The 19,711-nt window shown below is 39.4% G+C and overlaps 1 protein-coding gene across 6 annotated transcripts in view; it reads right to left on the bottom strand.

Annotated features, from left to right (window-relative positions):
* MICU3 (mitochondrial calcium uptake family member 3) overlaps positions 1-19,711 on the bottom strand; it is a 101,231-nt gene that overhangs the window by 40,257 nt on the left and 41,263 nt on the right. For all 6 annotated transcript variants that reach the window (XM_074992839.1, XM_074992840.1, XM_074992837.1 and 3 more), the window contains exons 5-8: positions 16,950-16,997; positions 11,506-11,588; positions 5,425-5,496; positions 2,165-2,203 (exon numbers count right to left, since the gene is read on the bottom strand). In XM_074992839.1, the coding sequence (XP_074848940.1) occupies positions 2,165-2,203; positions 5,425-5,496; positions 11,506-11,588; positions 16,950-16,997 (242 nt within the window). The remainder of the gene's footprint in view (positions 1-2,164; positions 2,204-5,424; positions 5,497-11,505; positions 11,589-16,949; positions 16,998-19,711) is intronic.

The following is a 19,711-nucleotide window of genomic DNA, read 5'->3' as shown; positions in this document are numbered from 1 at the left end:
TTGACCTCCACAACTCAAAATTAATTTTCTACAATTTTAATATGCTATAAATAAAAACTGTATATTATTCTGACCAGTATAAGGTTAGGTATATTATATTTTCCACCTAATGTTCATAAAGAAGTCTGCACAAAAGACAAACACTGAATAGAGTAAGCATGCCTATTCTATGCAACTTTGTATTTTTTCAATTTTTAAAAATTAAAAACACAAATATCGCTTTGTAAACTGTAAACTATTATTGAAACTTACTTTTCTCCAACACAAATCACCACTTGAAGAAGTCACACTCTAAATACATACAACTATGTAATTATGACATAGTCTTACTAATGACGTACTTTATCTACCTGACAAAAACCGATTCATTAGTGGTGAAGTTAGTATTTCTGAAGCATGCACAGTTTATTTTTCTACATGCTACTTTTATAATAATCATCAATAATAAGACTGCAGCCAGCAAGCCAAAACCCACATGCAACTCATGCTGTACTAGTTGTGGTTACTCATTCAGAGCATGCACCACCATGGCTCCAGAGCAGTGTTTTTTTTTTGTGCCAGTACTTGCCAGTGCTGGTAATGGCACCCTGGCTGGGGATAAGGAGCCAGCTGAGTACCAGCTCTTCTTTTTAAGAAAAAAAAAACTGCACCAGAGAAATATCATGCATAATATGAAAAGACAACTCATCAAATTACTCAGACCCATTTATAGAAGCATCTTATGCAGCCTTTCAGAGCTTCATACTATGAAATTCTGAGTATGCTCAATTGTTCCAAAGTTACATGGGAGCTGAGGTTGCTCAGGATCTCATAGACTTGGGATTTCAGTGCTAGAATCGAAATTATTCTCATTCCAGATGCACATTCAATAGCATGCTAACAGATTTAATTCAACAAGCACTACCCATTTCTTTTATTTAAAACAATTTTAAATCCCCAATGTGCTGATTTATTTTTCTAAATGTGAGTGAGTATGTATATATATTGTTTTACTGGAACTGGAAAATTATTATAACTTTAGAAGTGTTTGAAGGTAATCTGTTAAACTCTAAAGGAAAAGAGATACAGATATGGCACACAGAGCCTTTCACAATGACATAGAGCATGACCCAAAGCACAGTAAAATCAACAGAAAGACTTCCATAGCCATCAAGAATATAATGCATAGTTTTTGCCTATCATCTTATTGAACAGGTATGTACTTAACATGTTATGTTCTGCCTTACCTGGGCACAAATGTATGAAAGACATAATGACAGGAGTTAAAACGTAGGAATGATCAGAAACACCACTATGTAAAAATGACACTGTATGTATTCAGTTCAGGGATAAAAAAAACCAACAAACTTTTACCATTTTTTATTCTTGTTGATGTCGCACTGCTAACAAGTCATCGGACTTGTAACAGTATATATAACCTCAAATGCTAGTCCTTTTCCTAGAAATACAGCCACTGACACCAGCCAGCCTAATTCTCATGCTAATCTGGCTCAGAACAAAGTCCTCCTTATAGAACCATGAGGACTGAAGCTTGAGGCCTTCCATGGCTTTTTTTATGTTAGGCAGCCAGGATGGAAGGGCATTCTGTCACGGTCAAAGCACAGAGTTCCCCAACCTGAAAATTCCTCCCAACATCTGCTCAAACAGTAATCAAATGTAATAAAGTAAGTCTTCAACTTGGGTTAGGGTCATCCTCTCTCCCAGCAGCCCCTGTTTTCATCCTACATGGATATTAGTTTTATTTTATGAATAGTGCAAAAAAAATGGTTGAGATGCTCTCTTCCTTGATGTTCAGTGAAGATGCTGGAAAACTGATTAAATTCTAGGAATATGGTTATTACTGTTATGTTTCAGAAAAGAGAAGGGCAGTTTGATTACTAAGTTTTGTTGGGGGAGTTTATTTTCATGGGTTTGCCACCCTACTATGAGTAGTTCTGCAATTCCTTACGCAGATCTGCTCTTTTACCTATCCCACCAGCCTATTACTCTATGTTTGTAGCAAGCATGTAAAGCCTTGTAAGGCGCTTAAAACAGGGTATACATTTGAATGAATAAGACAGTACACTAGCAAAATTAATTTACTTGATAAAGAGCCCATTCTTATAGCAAACGATTCCATTTCACTGTTGAAAACTACACATGTAGGAAAATTCAGAGTACATACACTGTTTGTAGAAGTAGGATATCCATAGAGTTGAAGGCGCTGACATACAGCAAAAATGATGAAGTATCACATTTCAGAATGAAACCAAAAAGAAAGAAAAAGAAGACAGCAGAATATATTAGGACCAGCAAATCTTTATCTTTCATGTTACTAGAAATGTTGGTATATTTCTAACTGTGGATAGCAAATGGCTCTCTTTTATACATCTTGTTTTTAAGACTCTTTAAACAGAGAAAGTATAGAGCTGAGCACATTACAACCACGGTCAATTTAAGTTACAATATGCCATAACCCTCTTATTTTTGTCTCTGTATCATTCTCAAAAGACCTCCTTGTAGGATGTAGTTTTTTTTTTTGCTTAGACTTGGCCTAAATATGCCAACAAAACTAACTGATCAATAAAATTTTTTTTTGCAAATGTGAAAAAAAGTTATGTCTCTAAGGGCGAATAAATATTATTTTCTGTGCTTGGATTATTCAAGTATGTGGTAGCTTCTAAAAAGACGAGCTTGTGTTTTGGAGGCCAAGTCTAGGAAGAGAGGATGCAGTCACAGATAAGTGTGCTTTCATGCTATGCCTTTAATAAATAAAAATACTTTGCTATGCACAAAACAGTTGCTGAGCTGAGGGCTAGAATCTATAGCCTCAACTGGCCAGGCTAAGGTCAGCCATAGGGATAAGAAGCAGGTATAGCCAAGTGATACATATAATGTGGGGTTCTGTCCCAGTGTATGAAGCCACCCATTTCATGAACCAGGACCTACCACTGAGATTATAGCGATGTAATTTCCTGCTGCTACTGTCACTGCACCTAACGCAGCCAAACCATGATTTTTACACTACGCCTTGGCCTTCTGCATACATAAAAGTAGACGCCAAGATTTAAACTGTAGTTTTCAGCAAAAGCAAGTTCATCTGCATGTTTCAATAAATATGTTTCACTTATTTACAGTATAAGCTTTATTATCCCCGGGTAATAAAATGTGCTGGTTATTCGAGCTAGGGCCAGCAGCTGGTCCTGCTCTGTCCCCACACCTGGGCAGCTGGCCCCATTCTGCTCCTTCCCCACAACCAGGTAATTGGCTGCTGGCCCTACTCCACCAGCTCCAGCCTGCTCTGCCAGCCCCACAGCATGCCGATTAACACAATGTGCTTGTTATCCAGGTGCCACATAAATAGCTTTTTAGTGTATTATCAACTGAATAAGCATGCTGGTAACATACAGTATGCATTGGACTTCTCTGGTCCAGGACGCTCTGTTGGACTGCAGAGCCCATGCACCACAGAGCCCCAGCAACAAAGATTGCCAGTAGGCTAGGAGTGGAGCCCCGCCAGCAGCCTCAGGGCATGGAACCTAACCAGCATCCTGGAACTGCCCAGGGTGGAAGGCAGAGAGCCTTGCCGGCTGGTCAATTGAGAGCCCAACAGGCAGATGGAATGGGAGTGGAGCCTGGCCAGCAGAATGGCAGTCCTCTGGGAGAGTCTGTAGGCCTGACCTCCCCTGGTTTGGCAAACAACCTTGATTGGGATCAGTCAGGTCTCTAGGGTGATAGAGAGGGATGTCCAACCTGTACCTAAATTTTTACTGTGTTTTTAATTCATACAGAGGATTTCCAGACATATATATACAAAGTTAATTGCTGATCTCTCCAGCGATCCTTATTTACTGATCTTTTGATAAAATCTTGTTTACAAGAACAATGAAAACAAGGTGCTTCAATACAAAGATTTCAGTTGGAGTACAAAATCTGAATTTTCTTATCTTTTAATTTATGAACGACTTTTTAAAACATCAAAGGTATTTGGGTTAATACTAAGTAATAAAATTAGTAAATCCACATGAACGATTCTGAGCAAATTGTGAGAGAACAGAAGTTCATCAGGAAGGGGATCTTTCACTTAACATTTAATATGATAGTAAGCCAATTCACCCTTATTGCAGTAGAAGACTACATTAGGTACTCTGCTAGACTTCAGAATAAATTAATAAAATTAAATAAAAAAAAAGCTATCACTATAATTGCTTTTTAAAATAACAGCTACTTGTAGCCTCTACTTTTCTTCTTTGGGAACCTTAAACTTTAATTTTTGTCAGGAACCTTGTAGTTCACTTTCTAATTTTAGGTCCAAAATTATCCTAATCTGCTTCAAAGTGAACTCTGTGCTACTGCACACGTGCAGAATTCATGTTCCAAATGGACTGTTTTTGCTTCAGAAAATACATTTTGCTGATGAGGTGCTGCGGTTACACCTTTTGCCCACTTGGGGCTGCTGTGGCACCATAACAAAGAGCAGCTGTTCCTGGGCAGCAGCAGTCCCTCTTGCAGATAAGGAAGAGAAGAGGCTGTGATCCTCACAGTAACCCGCAGGAGACTGGGTCAAACAACAGAGGATTTGGGCAGAATGGACAGTGTGGGGCTCAACAGGATGCAGGGAGGAGGTGTCACAGGCTGGGATTCAGAAGTGCTACTGGGGAGACAGACTGGGATGGGAGCTGAATGGGAGTGGGGACACAGGGACACATGGGGACAGAGGAATATGTGGCTGATTGAAAGAGATGCTACAAGTCAACCAGGGTCTTCTATGGGGAGGCTCCATCTCACTTCTCTCCTTTCCAAAAAACACCCCCAAAATATTTCTCCCACCCACACCTAACACACTAAGTTCCTTCCTAGACTCCCTCCCAGCAATTACTGCCCTCTCCTTCAGCTTCTCCATTACCCGACTCCCCCAAGTCTTCGCAGTGCTTCTGACAGATGCCAGAGTTACATTCCTATATTGCAATTTAAATGAATTATTACTCAAAGTTCTGTATTAATATAGCAGTAATTTTTTCAAAAACATTTCCAGAATCTTTTTGGTTGTCTATATTGTAACAGATATACTTGCTCACAGGTATTTTAAAGTAAACTTCTGAACTAATTGAAACTGTTGTGATTATACTGTGGGATTTTTTTTTTCAAATAAAATATGCAGATTTTAAAAAATATTGTGCATGGAATTTTTAATTTTTGGTGCAAATTTTTTAAATATTTTGGTGCAGAATTTCCTCAGGAATACCTATTAGTCTCCTCTCAATAAACAGGCTTAAAATCAAGTTGAGCCTTTACATTGCTAGGAATTAAGTGATTTTATTTGGTACCTGATGTTGCCTAGAAATCTCTAAAGTGATTAGTAACAGTAAAATAAGTATAATCACACTTCTGAGCTATATCAAATAAATCCAATCACAATCCTACAACTATTCTAAATTTACTTACCAACATTACACGTTTCTCTTCATCTCCTCTTCTTTCTCTCTTCTCATTTTTCTTTCTGAATACCTCTTGCAGCTGCAAAACAAATCAATTTTATCTTCTGATTCAGGAACACACTCACTGTGTACATAACTAATGAAAAAATGGCACTGAAAGTCAATGTGTCCACACACACACACACACACACACACACACACACACACAAAATACTGTTTGCAGACATACACATACTATAAAAAGTTTAGCTATGAAACAAGTTTAGCAGAAATACCATTTTATGGTCAGGAATACATAAATGTTCCAAAACTATACTACCTTATACTCAGATTCTTACCTTCTAATCTCTAACTCTTTTTCCCCTGTCCTCCTCATGAAAAGGCAAAAATAAATTTTGGAGTAAACAGTCCCCTTAGGGAAAACAGAGGTTAAAATAAGGGCCTCAGAGTTTTACATAATTCTCATCATTTAAGTATCTGAAACTGGACCTGACAAAATTCTGGAGAATACCCTGTTGTAAATAATGCTACAGTCTCAAAGTGACCGACCTGATGATCCAATAAGTCTTTTCTTACTTACAATTTCCATAATTCTATGAAAAGAGTGATAGCCAGGGCCTTTTCTCTGCTGAGACACCCTAGAACAGTGTTCCAGCACCTTTTTTCAAAAGCTGGCCAAGCTTTAAGAGCCATTTGCAGCTCCGGACACAGCTGCTTCCTGCTGACTCCTCCTCCACTCCCACCCCATCTGAAATGCTGGCAGAGGGGAGCCAAGTGGAGGAGGCATCAGCAAGGCACTAAAGGTAGGGGTGAGGTAGGATGGCGGTTGCGTGAGGGGATGGGGAGCAGCAGCAGCTTGGGGGAGTGTGGGGTTTAAGCTGGGTTGTGGCCACATGGGGAGGGATGTTAAGCTGCTGGTGGGGGGCAGGCTGGGCCCATGCAGGGAGGGGAGCAGGCTGCTGTGGGAGGACTGGGGACTCATGGGGGAATTGAGGCTATCGGGGCAGCGTGGGCCCCACCGGCGGGGCCACTTTGGGCCCTGCATGGGGCAGGGTGCTAAGCCACCATGGACAGTTAAGGGCTCCTTAGGGAGAAGTTAAGTAGCCAGGAGGCAGCTAGGCCAGCGGGGGGACAGCTCAAGCCCAGCATGAGCAGTTTGGGCCCCACACAGGGTGGCTAAGCCACTAGGGGGCAGCTAGGGCCCCACTTGGAGGGGCAATTAAGCAGCTGGGGGCCACATTGGGCCCCACATGGGGCAAGGGTTAACCTGCTGCTGGTGGGGGTGGTTGGGGGCTTAAAGTCCTACCACCCTTTTTTCCCTACGAAAGAACACCGGTCGTACCTGTAGCTCTTCCTATGACTACCCATGAAATAATTATTTCTGTAAGCAGGACATAACTAATTGCTCTTGACCAGGAATCATGTGGTCATTCTCTTGGGACGATTCTATTGACAAGCTGTTGGTGGTGCAATGCTACTAGCCCCAAGACTAAGGAGCAATAGCGATGCTTTCACTCTTAACCAGCAACAGCCCAAGTAATAACAAACTCCACAATCTTTTAAACAACAGAAATAATATCTGTACTACTCTGCATTTTGACAGCATGCAAAACAAGCATCTGAGATAAAAAGTCAGATCTGAATCCCTTGTGCAGGTGCACAATTAATCCTAAAGACAATGTGATATATGTTTCTATGGTCATCATAGGGTACAATAATTAACTGCATTAATTCCATCACTTGAAAGAGTAAATCAAGAACACAGGTAACTTATTAACTACTAAGAATTGGTGGTTCCTGAGGTGAGAAATAGTATGAATTTTCCATTTAGACCTGCATTAACTTCCAACTTCCACCAAAATAGAAAGCCAAAAACCATAGTAGAACAAATTTGTTTATAATAAGCTTCTGAAAAAGGATTAGCATACTACCCATACATACTTATCTAAATCTTTATAAAGTCTGTCTATATATTATGTAAAACATAGATTAAGGCAATATTAAGACAGAGTTTACAGAGGCAAACAAGGCAAGAAATATAAACACGTTTCTTCACCAATGTTAACTAATCCATGTTGCAAATTTAATGTGTAGTATTTGTTTTACTATTTACACTGATGAAATATATACCTTCATTTATAGAAAACTAGATGTATAATTTAGACATGTTAACATTACTGTGAAAACCTTTATCTCCCATTTAGCTCTAGTAAGTATAAATTATTTTCCTATCACATAAGAATTTCAAATTTCAAAACATTTTCTTATTCCAAATTCAGATGAAAAGCCAAAATTTTAATTTTCTCAACAAATATACCGACTTTACTATTACATAGACTAAGTAACAAGTTACTTGTTTATAGGTTAAATGAAATGTCACATACTTGGAACTCCATATAGCATACACTACACAATTAAAATAATTACGCAGTTAAACTGGCTTGTATAAAATGTGATTAAACCATACTACTAGTGTGATATTATATGTTCAGGGCCCAGTTATGCCCAAGATTTGCATTGAAGCTCTCAAAAGTGTATGACCTACTGGTGGTAGTGATGATGATATGGCAAGTGCGGTGATTTTCTGTACATAGAGCATAAAACCTCCTAGGATGGGGATTCCAAATTTGCTTTTTGAATCCTGTTCCAGAGATTAACATTCACTATAGTTGGATAGCTTTTCCTACTATCGCTTCTAAGTTTCCCTTGCAGCAGATTAAGCTCATTACTTCTTGTCCTGCATTTGGTGGATATTTATAAGAAAGGACTATCATCCTCTCTGTAATGGCCCTTTACATATATGAAGGCCTATCAGGTCCTCCATCCACTTTTCTTTTCTCAATACTACATATGGCCAGTGGTTTTCAGGAGCTTTCCTCACTGGCCTGGTTTTCAAACCTTTTTATAGATCTCCTTTCAGATTTCTCCAATTTTTATTTTTCTTGAAGTGTGACACCAAAATCAAACAGATTTCTCCAGCAGAAACCTCACCAGTGAGTAGAACAGGTCAATTATCTCACATATTTTACGCAGAACATTCCTGCTAATACACCCCATAATGGTATTAGGCTTTTTTAACAACTACTTTAGATAGCTGACTTTAATGGTCGGTATAACCAGGGTTCTCTGTCACAGACGTCAGGGAAGTCACAGATTCTGTGACTTTTCGCAAGCTCTGATTTCTGCAGCAGTGGTTCCAGGGTCAGGCAGAGCAGCTGCTCCTTAATGGACAATGGCAGTGGTCCCACGAAGGCCTCCAGAAGTTGGGAACATTGCCATCCCTGTCCAGCAGCACACCTGCGGGTGTCTGGAAAAGCTGCTGAGGCAGCCCTCAGCAGCTGGTGCTGCTCCTCCCTCAGCAGCAGCTCCCAGAGCCCCACCCTGCAGTATCCCCCATCCCAAGATGATTTAGTCAGTGGTATTTATAAGTCATGGGCAGCCCATGGCCCATGAACTTTTGTTTATTGCCTGTGACTGGTCCATGCCTTTTGCTAAAAATACCCATGATTAAATCACAGCTACAAGTATGACCCCCTGCCCCCCAGATGCTTTTCAGTGGTACTACTGCATGGTCAATTATTCCTCATTCTGTAGTTGCGCATTTGATCTTTTCCTTCCCAAGTGAAGTACTTTGCTCTTGTCTTTATTGAATGTCATCTTATTGATTTCAGATCAAGCCTCCAGTTCATCAAAGTTGTTCTGAATTCTAATTCTGCCCTCCAAAGGGACCTCACCCATCCTCCATGAGTTTTCAAAGATAATAGCTAATGGTTCTGAGACTGCTTCAGGTAGTTCCTTAAGACCTTGGAGTGAATTTCATTAGACCTGTCCAACTTACAGGCTGGATTAGCATTTCATCTTTTCATTATATTTTTAATATTACAGAATTCTTGAGGTTACTTTACTTAAGACAAACATGGACCCAGACTGCTTGCGTGCAAAATTTAAAAGGCAATAGAGACGTTTTTAAACTAAGGCCTGGTGAAAACCTAACTGGTGTGGAGGAGCATGTGGTTTGTATAGAGACATCCCTGAGGGGAGGAGTTATAAAAAGAGTCATATTTTATATCTTACAAAGAGCAGAGGATAGAAGTTGAAGTAGTACAGGAATGAACTGAAGAAAAACAGTCAAACAAAAACAAAACAATAAGGAGTCCTATTTATTTACATCACAACTAAATATTGACAGATTTGTTTACAAACTCGAGGAGTCTAAATAATAACGTAGGTATATTTGAGTGCCTGGAACTAAATGAAGATACTGATGTAATAAGCATCACAGAAACATGGTGGAATAATGATAATTAAGGTTAAGATAGTATCATGGTTATGTTTAGTAAAAATCACAGACAGATCACAGGCAAACAACAAAAATTCACAGATGCCTATAGATTACTTAGATTTGTAAAATAACCAAAGTCCATCTCTTTCAGTTCAGGGCAACTGCACCCATCCGCCACCTCTGCGATCTAGCTTCCAGCTCCGCAGTTATCACTTCTCTTGGGCAAAGACATGCATTTCTCTCTATCTTGACCCAGCTACTTCCAGGCTGCACAGTTTCCTGCCTACACTGTAAATTCAACTCCAATGCAGATTGCCCAAGGAGGCCAACTTACCCTTCTCCTCAGCGTTTATAAACAGTATAATTAGGCAGAGTTGAGTTACCATACAGCTCTTTTTAAGCAAGCACATTGATCCTAAAGTAAATGCATTTCAGAGAAAACATATTAAAACAAAATAAAAACTTATGTGCATATTAATAAATTCAACAGAGATCACTACATCTCCATTAGGGCTTCGGCTGGTGACAGTCCTTCCAACCCTTCCCCCAAAATTGGAGACCTTCTCTTGGACAGAAGGTCCTGCCTGTTTTCTAGAACATAATGAAGCCTTTGAGTCAGTTTAAATTCAGGTTATTTATCTAAAGTCCTGTCTTTGTCTTCTGGTCCCTGGAGAATTCAGCTTGAACAAGTGTAGGTGAGCCTCACCAGGAGTAGTGCCTGCCTCTCTGATGTGTTACACCCTGAGTGACTTTACTCAAATCACACTGGACTGTTCCCAGTGCTTGGAAGCCAATGGTTACTCTGCTCCATGGAATTACATATAATTCTTGGCTGAAAATGATGCATATACTTCATAAAGTAAGAACTCCGAAAGAGATTGAAGAAAATTGTCATATCTGTCCCAACACCTAATCCAAAAAGCTTTAGATGCCCTGTTATTATTTAAAAGCACAAATTATTCTGACCACAGTCAGCTTTGCCACCACCATCATCCAGATGTAATGAAATCATTAAGGGTCCAATTCAACAAATCACTTCATCATGTGCTTAACTGCAAGTCTTCACTTGAAATCAACAAATTATACACACTGTAAAGCTTCAATGAAATGAGACCGTAATGCTATGATGGGACTAAGCAGCATAGCAATACCTCGGTTCCAAATCAGTGTCTTTCCAAATGGCCCCCAAAATAGACGGGCCTTGCATTTTTGTTATGAAAGTTAACAGTTAAGTAAAAGTTAAAGTTATTTTGAACAAAGGAGCAAAATAAATGACAAAAATCAAGAGGCCACCTGGAGAACATCCTACCACAAACTTCCTCATTGTTATACCAACGTGTTCTTATCTCAAGTAGCTGTTGATCACAGCTGTGGAAATATTGTCCCAAAAGGATTTTATCTGAGACATTGATTAACAAAACATAATAGAAAGGATATGGAAATTAAACTGCAAAGCACAGCACGCAATACATATCAACTGTTCCCTGTAAAGTGAGTGCCTGGGTGACTGCCCAGGAGCGATTCAGACACCACCTAGATGATTAGTAGAGTGCCTACAGCCACTCATAGTTGGCAGCATGTGTTTCGACTGAGGGTGCACATAATGAAATTTATTCTGCCCTTGGATGATAAAAATTAGAGGAAACACTGGTATATACATGCACCATTATAAATAGCTGACATTTACAGTTACTTACCACTTTATACAATCCCTGACTGTTGTGGAACTCAAACATAAAAGCAGAATAACAAGATTATGTCACAATACTCAGAAATTGATCAAATGGAAATAGTTAATATACATACCACTAAGAACTCCTTTTTGTCGACCATCTCATTGCCATCAGTATCAAACATGTTGAAAGCTATTTTAAAACCTGCATGAGGCTCTGCCAAAAAAAAAAATTGTCAATTGTTTGCTAAAAGTGATAAAAGTTTAACTTTTATGAACGCAAACTGAGTATTTTAGACCAGATCATCAACTAGTGTAAATCAGTACATCTGTGAATATAAAGAACGTATCACTGACTTATGGCAACTAGGGATTTGACCTTATTGTTTCACTTTCAGCATTCCAGAAGATGAATGCATACTTCAAAAGTTCATAGAGGAAGGACTTGCAATCCCTTATGGCTACTGCCTGTTATTCACCTCCTTGAGGGAAGAGCCAACGTTCCTCCCAGAGTGATAGAAGTGTAAGTAAAACCCCACTCTATGGGAGGGGGAAGGTTGTATGCTTACAGTTCTAGGAGATTTTTCAAAAATAATATTCCACACTACCGCTCAGTTGAAGTGAGTATCAGCGATAGCACTGAAGTCCAAATATTGATTCTGAAAAGATATATATTGGATTCCACATTTCTGTTCTGCAAATTATGATGACTGGAATGTCAGACAAATAAAGACTGCCATATTGCTGGCACAATACACCTTAATTGAGAGTCAGCTTTACTGACCAAAAACCACACACAGACAACCCATTTGTACAACTTTTGCTTGGAAAGGTATGTCCCAATAAAATTAGCTAGCCCCGGTCCCCCCATTATAAGGTTTTTGCAGTGATGAAACAGCATCCAAATTTTAACTCACAATTTTACCATTCAAATTTGCAAAAACTAGCTTCTATTATTCAGAAACAAGAGCTTGTTAAGGACAGTGAAAGAAACAATAGACTGACCAAGGTGAAATCCCTGAATGGCGTTAGGTGAGAAGTGACAATCCTAAAGATAAGGTTATCTTTCTGGAAGAGAGTAAACAGGCTGACTTTTAAAATACCCCACAAATCACTCACTGCTGTCTTTAAAAGCTTTGGCAGCAGCCAGAAGAGATGATACCTTAAAAGAACACAGATAAAGACTAGAAAAGGTTAAACAATACAATTCAAAAGCCAGGCTATATTAGAACCTTATGTAATAAATCCTTTAAAAAATCTAGCAATATCTTGCAGTAAAGAACCAATTTCAAGGCCTCTTATATCATAAAAAGAACAAATAGAAACAACAAATGAAATTTAAGGTCTCACTCACAGATTTAATATGGAAAAGTGAAAGGAGAACAAGGCAAGTAACTGAATCTCAAGACTAGGAATAACCAAGAGCAGTACAGCCTTCTTCTGTTTCGCATTATATTACTTGTGTTAGGTCTCTCTCTCTCTCCCTCTCCACTCCCCACCCCCACTGAGCTTTATTATACTTGAAGAGCCTTACAGTTAAATGAAAAGGTGACATTCATCCACATGTAACTGCATTGACTTTTAGAGGAATTATTGTCCCATCTGACGACAGAAAGTATCAAATGACTTGGAAATAATGCTCATAGAACATTCTGGTACACCAAAGAGCCAGAGGGCTTGTCTATATTACTTCCCTACTTCCAAGGGAGAACAGTAAGTAGGGTGTCAGGAGACTATTAATGAAGTGAGGAGTAAAGGGACTTCAAAGTTGCCCAGGCACTCTGAAGTACCCGCAGGTTAGCAGCGGCTACACGCTTCACTTCAAAGCTTAACACTTTAAAGTTGCCAAGGGAGAGAATTAGCTTAATGAAGTGCTGCATATGCATCACATCACTTCATTAATAATCTCACGACACCCTACTTACCATGCTCCCTTCGCATTAGGGAGGTAGTGCAAACATAGCCAGAGAGACTCAAAGAATTATGAATATAATTTCTTTTCAATTTCTAAATGCCAAGGCAGCACTAGAGAAAAAAAATGGACACTAGGAAGTTAAATGAACCCTTCAGAGAATCTTTTAATGTGATTTTCTTTTAAAAATAATCAAATGAAATTTTCTTTAAAAACTTACTGGCCAAAAGTTTGTGTGGAAAAAAAAATCTTCCAAATACTAAAGAGATGCTGCTATGTGCCCTTGTTCAAGTCTTAAAGCTAACAACTAAAACAATCGATATTTGCCAAAACAAAAAAGCAGTAAAGTAGAACTTTAAAGATTAACAAAATAGATTATTAGGTGAGCTTTCATGGGACAGACCCACTTCTTCAGACCATAGCCATACCAGAACAGACTCAATATTTAAGGCACAGAGAACCAAAAATAGTAATAAGGTTGACAAATCAGAAAAAAATGATTAAGGATAGGTTGTAGGTCTTTAATAATGTGTTGCAGTGGTTTGCGTTGGGGGCTGTAGGTGATGACCAGTGGTGTTCTGTTCTTGGCTTTTTTGGGCCTATCTTGGAGTAGCTGGTCTCTGGGTATTCATCTGGCACCGCTGATTTGTTTTTTTATTTCTCCTGGTGGGTAATTCAGGTTTATGAATATTTGGTAAAGACCTTGTAGTTTTTGGTCTCTGTCAGTAGGATCAGAGCAAATGCGATTGTACCTAAGGGCTTGACAATAAACAACAGATCTAATTATGTGTGCAGGATGGAAGCTAGGAGCGTGTAGGTAAGTATGGCGATCAGTGGGTTTCCGGTAGAGTGTGGTACCAATCAGGCCATCCTTGATTTGTACTGTAGTGTCCAGGAAATGGATCTCTCAAGGGGAGTAATCGAGGCATAAACTGATGGTGGGGTTCAGATTTTTCAAGCCTCTGTGGAATTCTTCTAGAGTCTCTATACCATGGGTCCAAATCATAAAGATGTCATCAATGTATCTTAAGTAGAGGAGGGGTAATAGGGGACGAGAGCTGAGGAACTGTTGTTCCAGGTCAGCCATAAATATATTAGCATACTGTAGGGTCATGCGGGTGCTCATAGCAGTTCCACTAATCTGGAGGTATAAATGGTCCCCAAATCGGAAATAATTGTGGGTGAGAACAAAGGTACAGAGGCAGACACCAGATTGGCTGTGGTGACATCAGGGATGGTATTGCTGATCGTTTGTAATCTTCATGTGGAATATTAGTGTACAGAGCTTCTATATCCTTGGTGGCAAGGATGGTGCTGTCAGGAACTTTTCCAATGTTTTGCAATTTCTTCAGAAAGTCAGTGGTACCTTGGAGATAGCTGGGAAACTTGGTGGCACAGGGTTTTAGGGGAGTCTCCACATAACAGGATAGTCCAGCGATAAGGGTGCCAATACCTGAAATGATAGGTTGTCCAGGGTTCCCAGGTTTGTGGATTTTGGGAAGTAAATAGAATAATCCAGGATGGGGCTCAGATGGAGTGTCTGAGTGAATAACGTCCTGAGTAGCAGCAGGGAGCTCCTTAAGTAGTAGTTGTAATTTTTTTTTTGGAATTCCAAAGTGGGATCAGAGGAGAGAGGTCTGTAAAATATGGTGTTGGACAGTTGTCTGGCTGACTCTGGACAGCATAGCGTTCAGCATAGTTGAGATTGTGTCTAATTTGGCATTGTTTGCGTATAACGTAAGCCTGGGCATGGTTGTGATATTTGTGTTCCCAGGGGTTGGCAAGAAAAATAGCTGACAAACTGATTTGCTGATTAAAAGCCGAGTCTTATGGCCATATATTCCATCTCTACCAAAAGCTATGCAATGGATGCATCTACTCCACATCTGCACCATTATTCTATTTTTCATCTGAAGAAGTGGGTCTTACTCACAAAAACTCATGACTTAAAAAAAAAAAAAGTTAGTGCTTAAGGTGCTACAGGACTGCTTGAGCACCTGGAAGGAAGAGTTGAAAACCAAATCCTATTAGTATGAACTCCAAAGATTGTTACATTATTCAGTTTAGTAACAATCTCTTGTCTTTCCATGTGGATTATGCAATGATGGTTAAAAATCCTCTAACTCTGCCAGTAGTTATATAACAATGCCACCATCTTATAACAGCTGCTGTTTTGGTTTTGAAAATTCCAGTTAAGCTTCCACTATTCATACAACCAAACTAGTTTGCTCTTCAGTCAAAAATGTGTAACATCACGTCCATTCCACTTCTTACTGATAACAAAGAATCTCATTTTGTTCACACAGTCCTTTTTGATGGAAATCAGTAATGGAAAACAAATTCAGGGAAGCTCCTCAACCAAAATACTGTAGAGCAGGAATAGTCTGACTAGGCCATGAAACTCTCAGGAACCATGAGTGGTTAGTGCAGGCAGAGGAATGAGCTCAGAGCAGCTGAGGCCCAGGACTGACTCATAATTGGGGGAGCAGGTCTCTTGCAACTCTCCCTAAATGGAATCCTCCCAAGTGCACAGTAGCTCTGGGCTTCAGCCCCTGCCAGATGCACTAGGGCTTGTGGCTTCAGTGCTTCCTCCTCAAGTAGCAAGTCCACCATTGGAGCCTGCCACATTCTAAAATATCAAACCGCTCAATTAGTTATGAATAGCATAGATATCTCATAACTGACTCTAATACCATTAAAACAAGTATACCCTGTACATTCTTCTTGGGCTAAAACCACAATACCATGGAAGACTGACCCCCTCAGGGTCAATCTTCCAGGGTTTTGTTTCGCACATATGCGAAATAGCACTTTCCAGGGTCAAAGGCGACTCTTGAACTCCACACGACCAGCGAGTATTAAAGAAGGTCAATGGGAGAAACGCTCCTGACAAGAGAGAGGAAGCCATGCTAGTCTATACACTATCAAAACAAAAAGCAGTCAAGTAGCACTTTAAAGACTAGCAAAATAGTTTATTAGGTGAGCTTTCGTGGGACAGACCCACTTCTTCAGACCATAGCCAGACCAGAACAGACTCAATATTTAAGACACAGAGAACCAAAAACAGTAAGCAAGATATTAAAGATATTAAATATTGAGTCTGTTCTGCTCCTGACAACCTTCCTTTGATTTAAGCTACGCAATTGGAGTAGCTAAAACTGAGCATCAGTGGTTGACTTCTATGTCTAGTACAGACGTAGCCTTCGAAGACAAAAATATATTTTTGGTGTTGCTTACAAATGAATACTTGGCTCAATTTTCACAGATTTTCTAAAACTATGTAAGCAAATGATATTTTCTATAGATTGACATGCCCCATTAGACAGAAAAAAATATTTACAATTTATGTATTCCTCTCTATCTTCACAAGTTCTTTACAAAGTTAAATAAATTCTCACAACAGATATGCAATTTCAGATGGTGGATTATATACTACAAATTATTCAATTCATTTGAAAATACTTACTCTCCCATTTTCAGTAAAGGCTGCCTCATATAATAAAAGATTATGCTGGAAAAAACAGTGGCCAACTTATACGGCAAAGATGTGTGTGTTCCCCTCCCCCCTATAATTTATATACTTTTTGAATGAACATAAAATATTCTGATGTATAGTAATAAGTTCAGACTAACAAAGTTGCAGTGAATTTTTTTCAGAGTACTTACTTGTTAAGATACACAGGAGAAATAGATATTCTGTGTAGGAAATCACACCTATAGGCAAAGAAAAAAGCGTCAGGTGATAGCAACTCTAATAGTTTTCATCTGTGAAACTTAAAGTGTTTTCTATACCTCTATCCATTACAGCTGTGCAAAACTGTTTAAATGAAACTATTTTTCATACAGAAAACAGATTAAGGTTGACAAACATTTGGTAAGTTCATGTCAATTTCAGCAACTTGTTTCAGTCAAAAACAAAAAGGAACGCCCCCCCCCCCCCCAAAAAAAAACAACAACAAAAAAAAAAAAACTTCCAAAAAGTTGAAATTGTTCATTGACAAAATGAAACCATTTTCAGGAAAGATTTCAGAGGGGGTTATAGGCATTATTCACAAAATTGGGGGTAGTGGCACTAACTTTTAGTGTGTAGGTCTGGGAAACGGGATACCCAGTTCAAATCTCCGCAACAGAGCAGAGATTTGAATTCAAGTCTCTGACCTTTTTACCCTAACCACCCAGCTAGTGAGGGAGGGAAAACTCAGTGGTTTGAGCATTGGCCTTGTAAACCTCAGGTTGCAAGTTCAATCCTTGAGACAGTCGTTTGGAGCAAACAGATTTAAAAAAAAAAGTAGTCTTGGCAGAACTAAGCACCCTTCCTGACAGAAGACAAGGGACTAGACTCTAAGACCTCTCAAGGTCCCTTCCATCTCTCTCTCTCTCTCTCTCTGTGTGGAGATATACATGTATTCTAAAATCAGTCTCTCTCTCTGTCCTGTTGAAGCTGTTCCACTTTTTATAAAATACTTCACCAGTCATTGAAGGGGGGAGATTAAAAACAAGTTGTTCCATAGCCACAGTTCCAGGACACTCACCAGGGAAGGGGGACTCCAGGCCTTGCTCTGCTAAGTATTCATTTATACCAAATAGAACAACATCAAAAGGAGAGGTTGAAACCCACACTAGAACAGCCAAGCAATAGTGTGTTGTTTCAGGCACTCTGCAGCAGGCCTGGTTTGGCCACATTCCAGGTGACTCCTTTAACCAGAGGATTAATGGCTAAATCACCTCCTCCGGTTTTCCAAATCCAGCTCTTCATTTTAGTTTTTTTTTTTTTATTTAAAAAAAGATAAAGTTAAATACCCCAAAATTTTTTGTTTAATGCAAACTGAATTTTAATTTCCTGATATTTCAGAATGGTCAGACAACCAAAGAATGTGCCTCTCTCACCCACACCCAGATAAGACATTCTACACCTACATCTACACTAGATCAGAGAGACAGCCATGTTAGTCTGTATCTTCGAGAACAACAAGAAGTCCTGTGGCACCTTATAGACTAACGGATATTTTGGAGCATAAGCTTTCATGGGCAAAGACCTGCTTCTGATGATGCATCTGACGAAGCGGGTCTTTGCCCACGGAAGCTTATGCTCCAAAATATCCATTAGTCAATAAGGTGCCACAGGACTTCTTGCTGTCATCTAAACTAGAGTGATCTGTTGACAGATGTTGCTGTCAGAAGACATCTTCTGAAAAAACAGAAAGTAACTAACCAGGGTAGAATTCAACATTCACATTATACACCCATTACCACAAATTATGCTCCCTTTTCCCCTGAACCTTTGGTCAATAGATAACCCTGCAGCATGCCTAGAAATTACGTAAATTAGGGGTATTCTGGATTCTTTCTGAGTGGGTTGCCTAAGGAATAATTATTTCCTTGCAGGTCTTCTGGAAAAAAGTTTCAGTTCCGTTAATCTGTAAGGACAGATCACCAAAACTGGTCCTAGTCCCCAACATGACGTGTGGGGCACTACCTCAAAAAACACAGGAATTGTGATTTAGTCTGTAATACTGGCCTAACTTCAAAAAACAGATTTTTTCCAAGTATTTAAGTGCCTGAAGATGCAGCAAGGTTCCTAGTGGGAGTTTTCAGAAGTTCCTGGGCATTTAAATACCTGGGTGCTCCTGAATATCCCATTAGTCTCCTATCTGAATCTTTAGGTGCTGGTATGCCTTTAAAAATCTGTGAATGACTAGCTTCCAAACACAAAAATGCTTCTGTTAGCGCTTCATATTTAAAAGCAGTCAGTCTACTAATAAATACAACTACATATCTTGGCTTGTGGCATCTAGATTAGTACAGCATCTTAGAAATTGAGAATTATTATTCTGTGTCAAAGGCCAATTCCAATTTTTCATTAGGTCTGTCTGTGACTGCCTGGAAGGTCAGCTATCTAGAGATCAACTATATCAGAGCCAGATAAAGAGATGTAAAACATCCTTGACTAATCAGCCAAATGTGCAAAATTATTTTACAGAGATTGTTTTTCAGTGTCTTATACCACCTTCTGTGTTATAAAACAAATGAAAGAAGAGCAACTGTCAAGTAGTATGTCAGCAGAGATGAAGGAAGCAATTTAGGAGGCCTTGAAAGCATTCCCTCCCTTTGTTTGTACTAGTAGATTGCAACCTATGGACAGACAGTTCTGGTTGACTGCCCTGAGTGTTATGGGAGAAAGATTCTGGAATGACTATTGCTCAGAAAGAAGGGCTAATTTGAAGATCCCATACAAGGTACAAAGGTCAAGCGAGGTGAAAACAATGAAAACAAAAAGCCCTGGGCATATCCTCAGCTGGGATAAGTTGGCATAGCTGAATTGAGGAGCGTCCACTCACAGACTTACTACCAAAATCCACATACTGTAGCAATACAGCCTAATAGAGAAGTAACATAACTAGGTGATTAAGACTGGACTGGGACTTTTC

This window comes from Carettochelys insculpta, chromosome 4 (genome assembly GCF_033958435.1).
Source record: "Carettochelys insculpta isolate YL-2023 chromosome 4, ASM3395843v1, whole genome shotgun sequence".
Lineage (NCBI taxonomy): Eukaryota > Metazoa > Chordata > Testudines > Carettochelyidae > Carettochelys > Carettochelys insculpta.
This window is presented reverse-complemented; position numbering and strand designations above follow the sequence as displayed.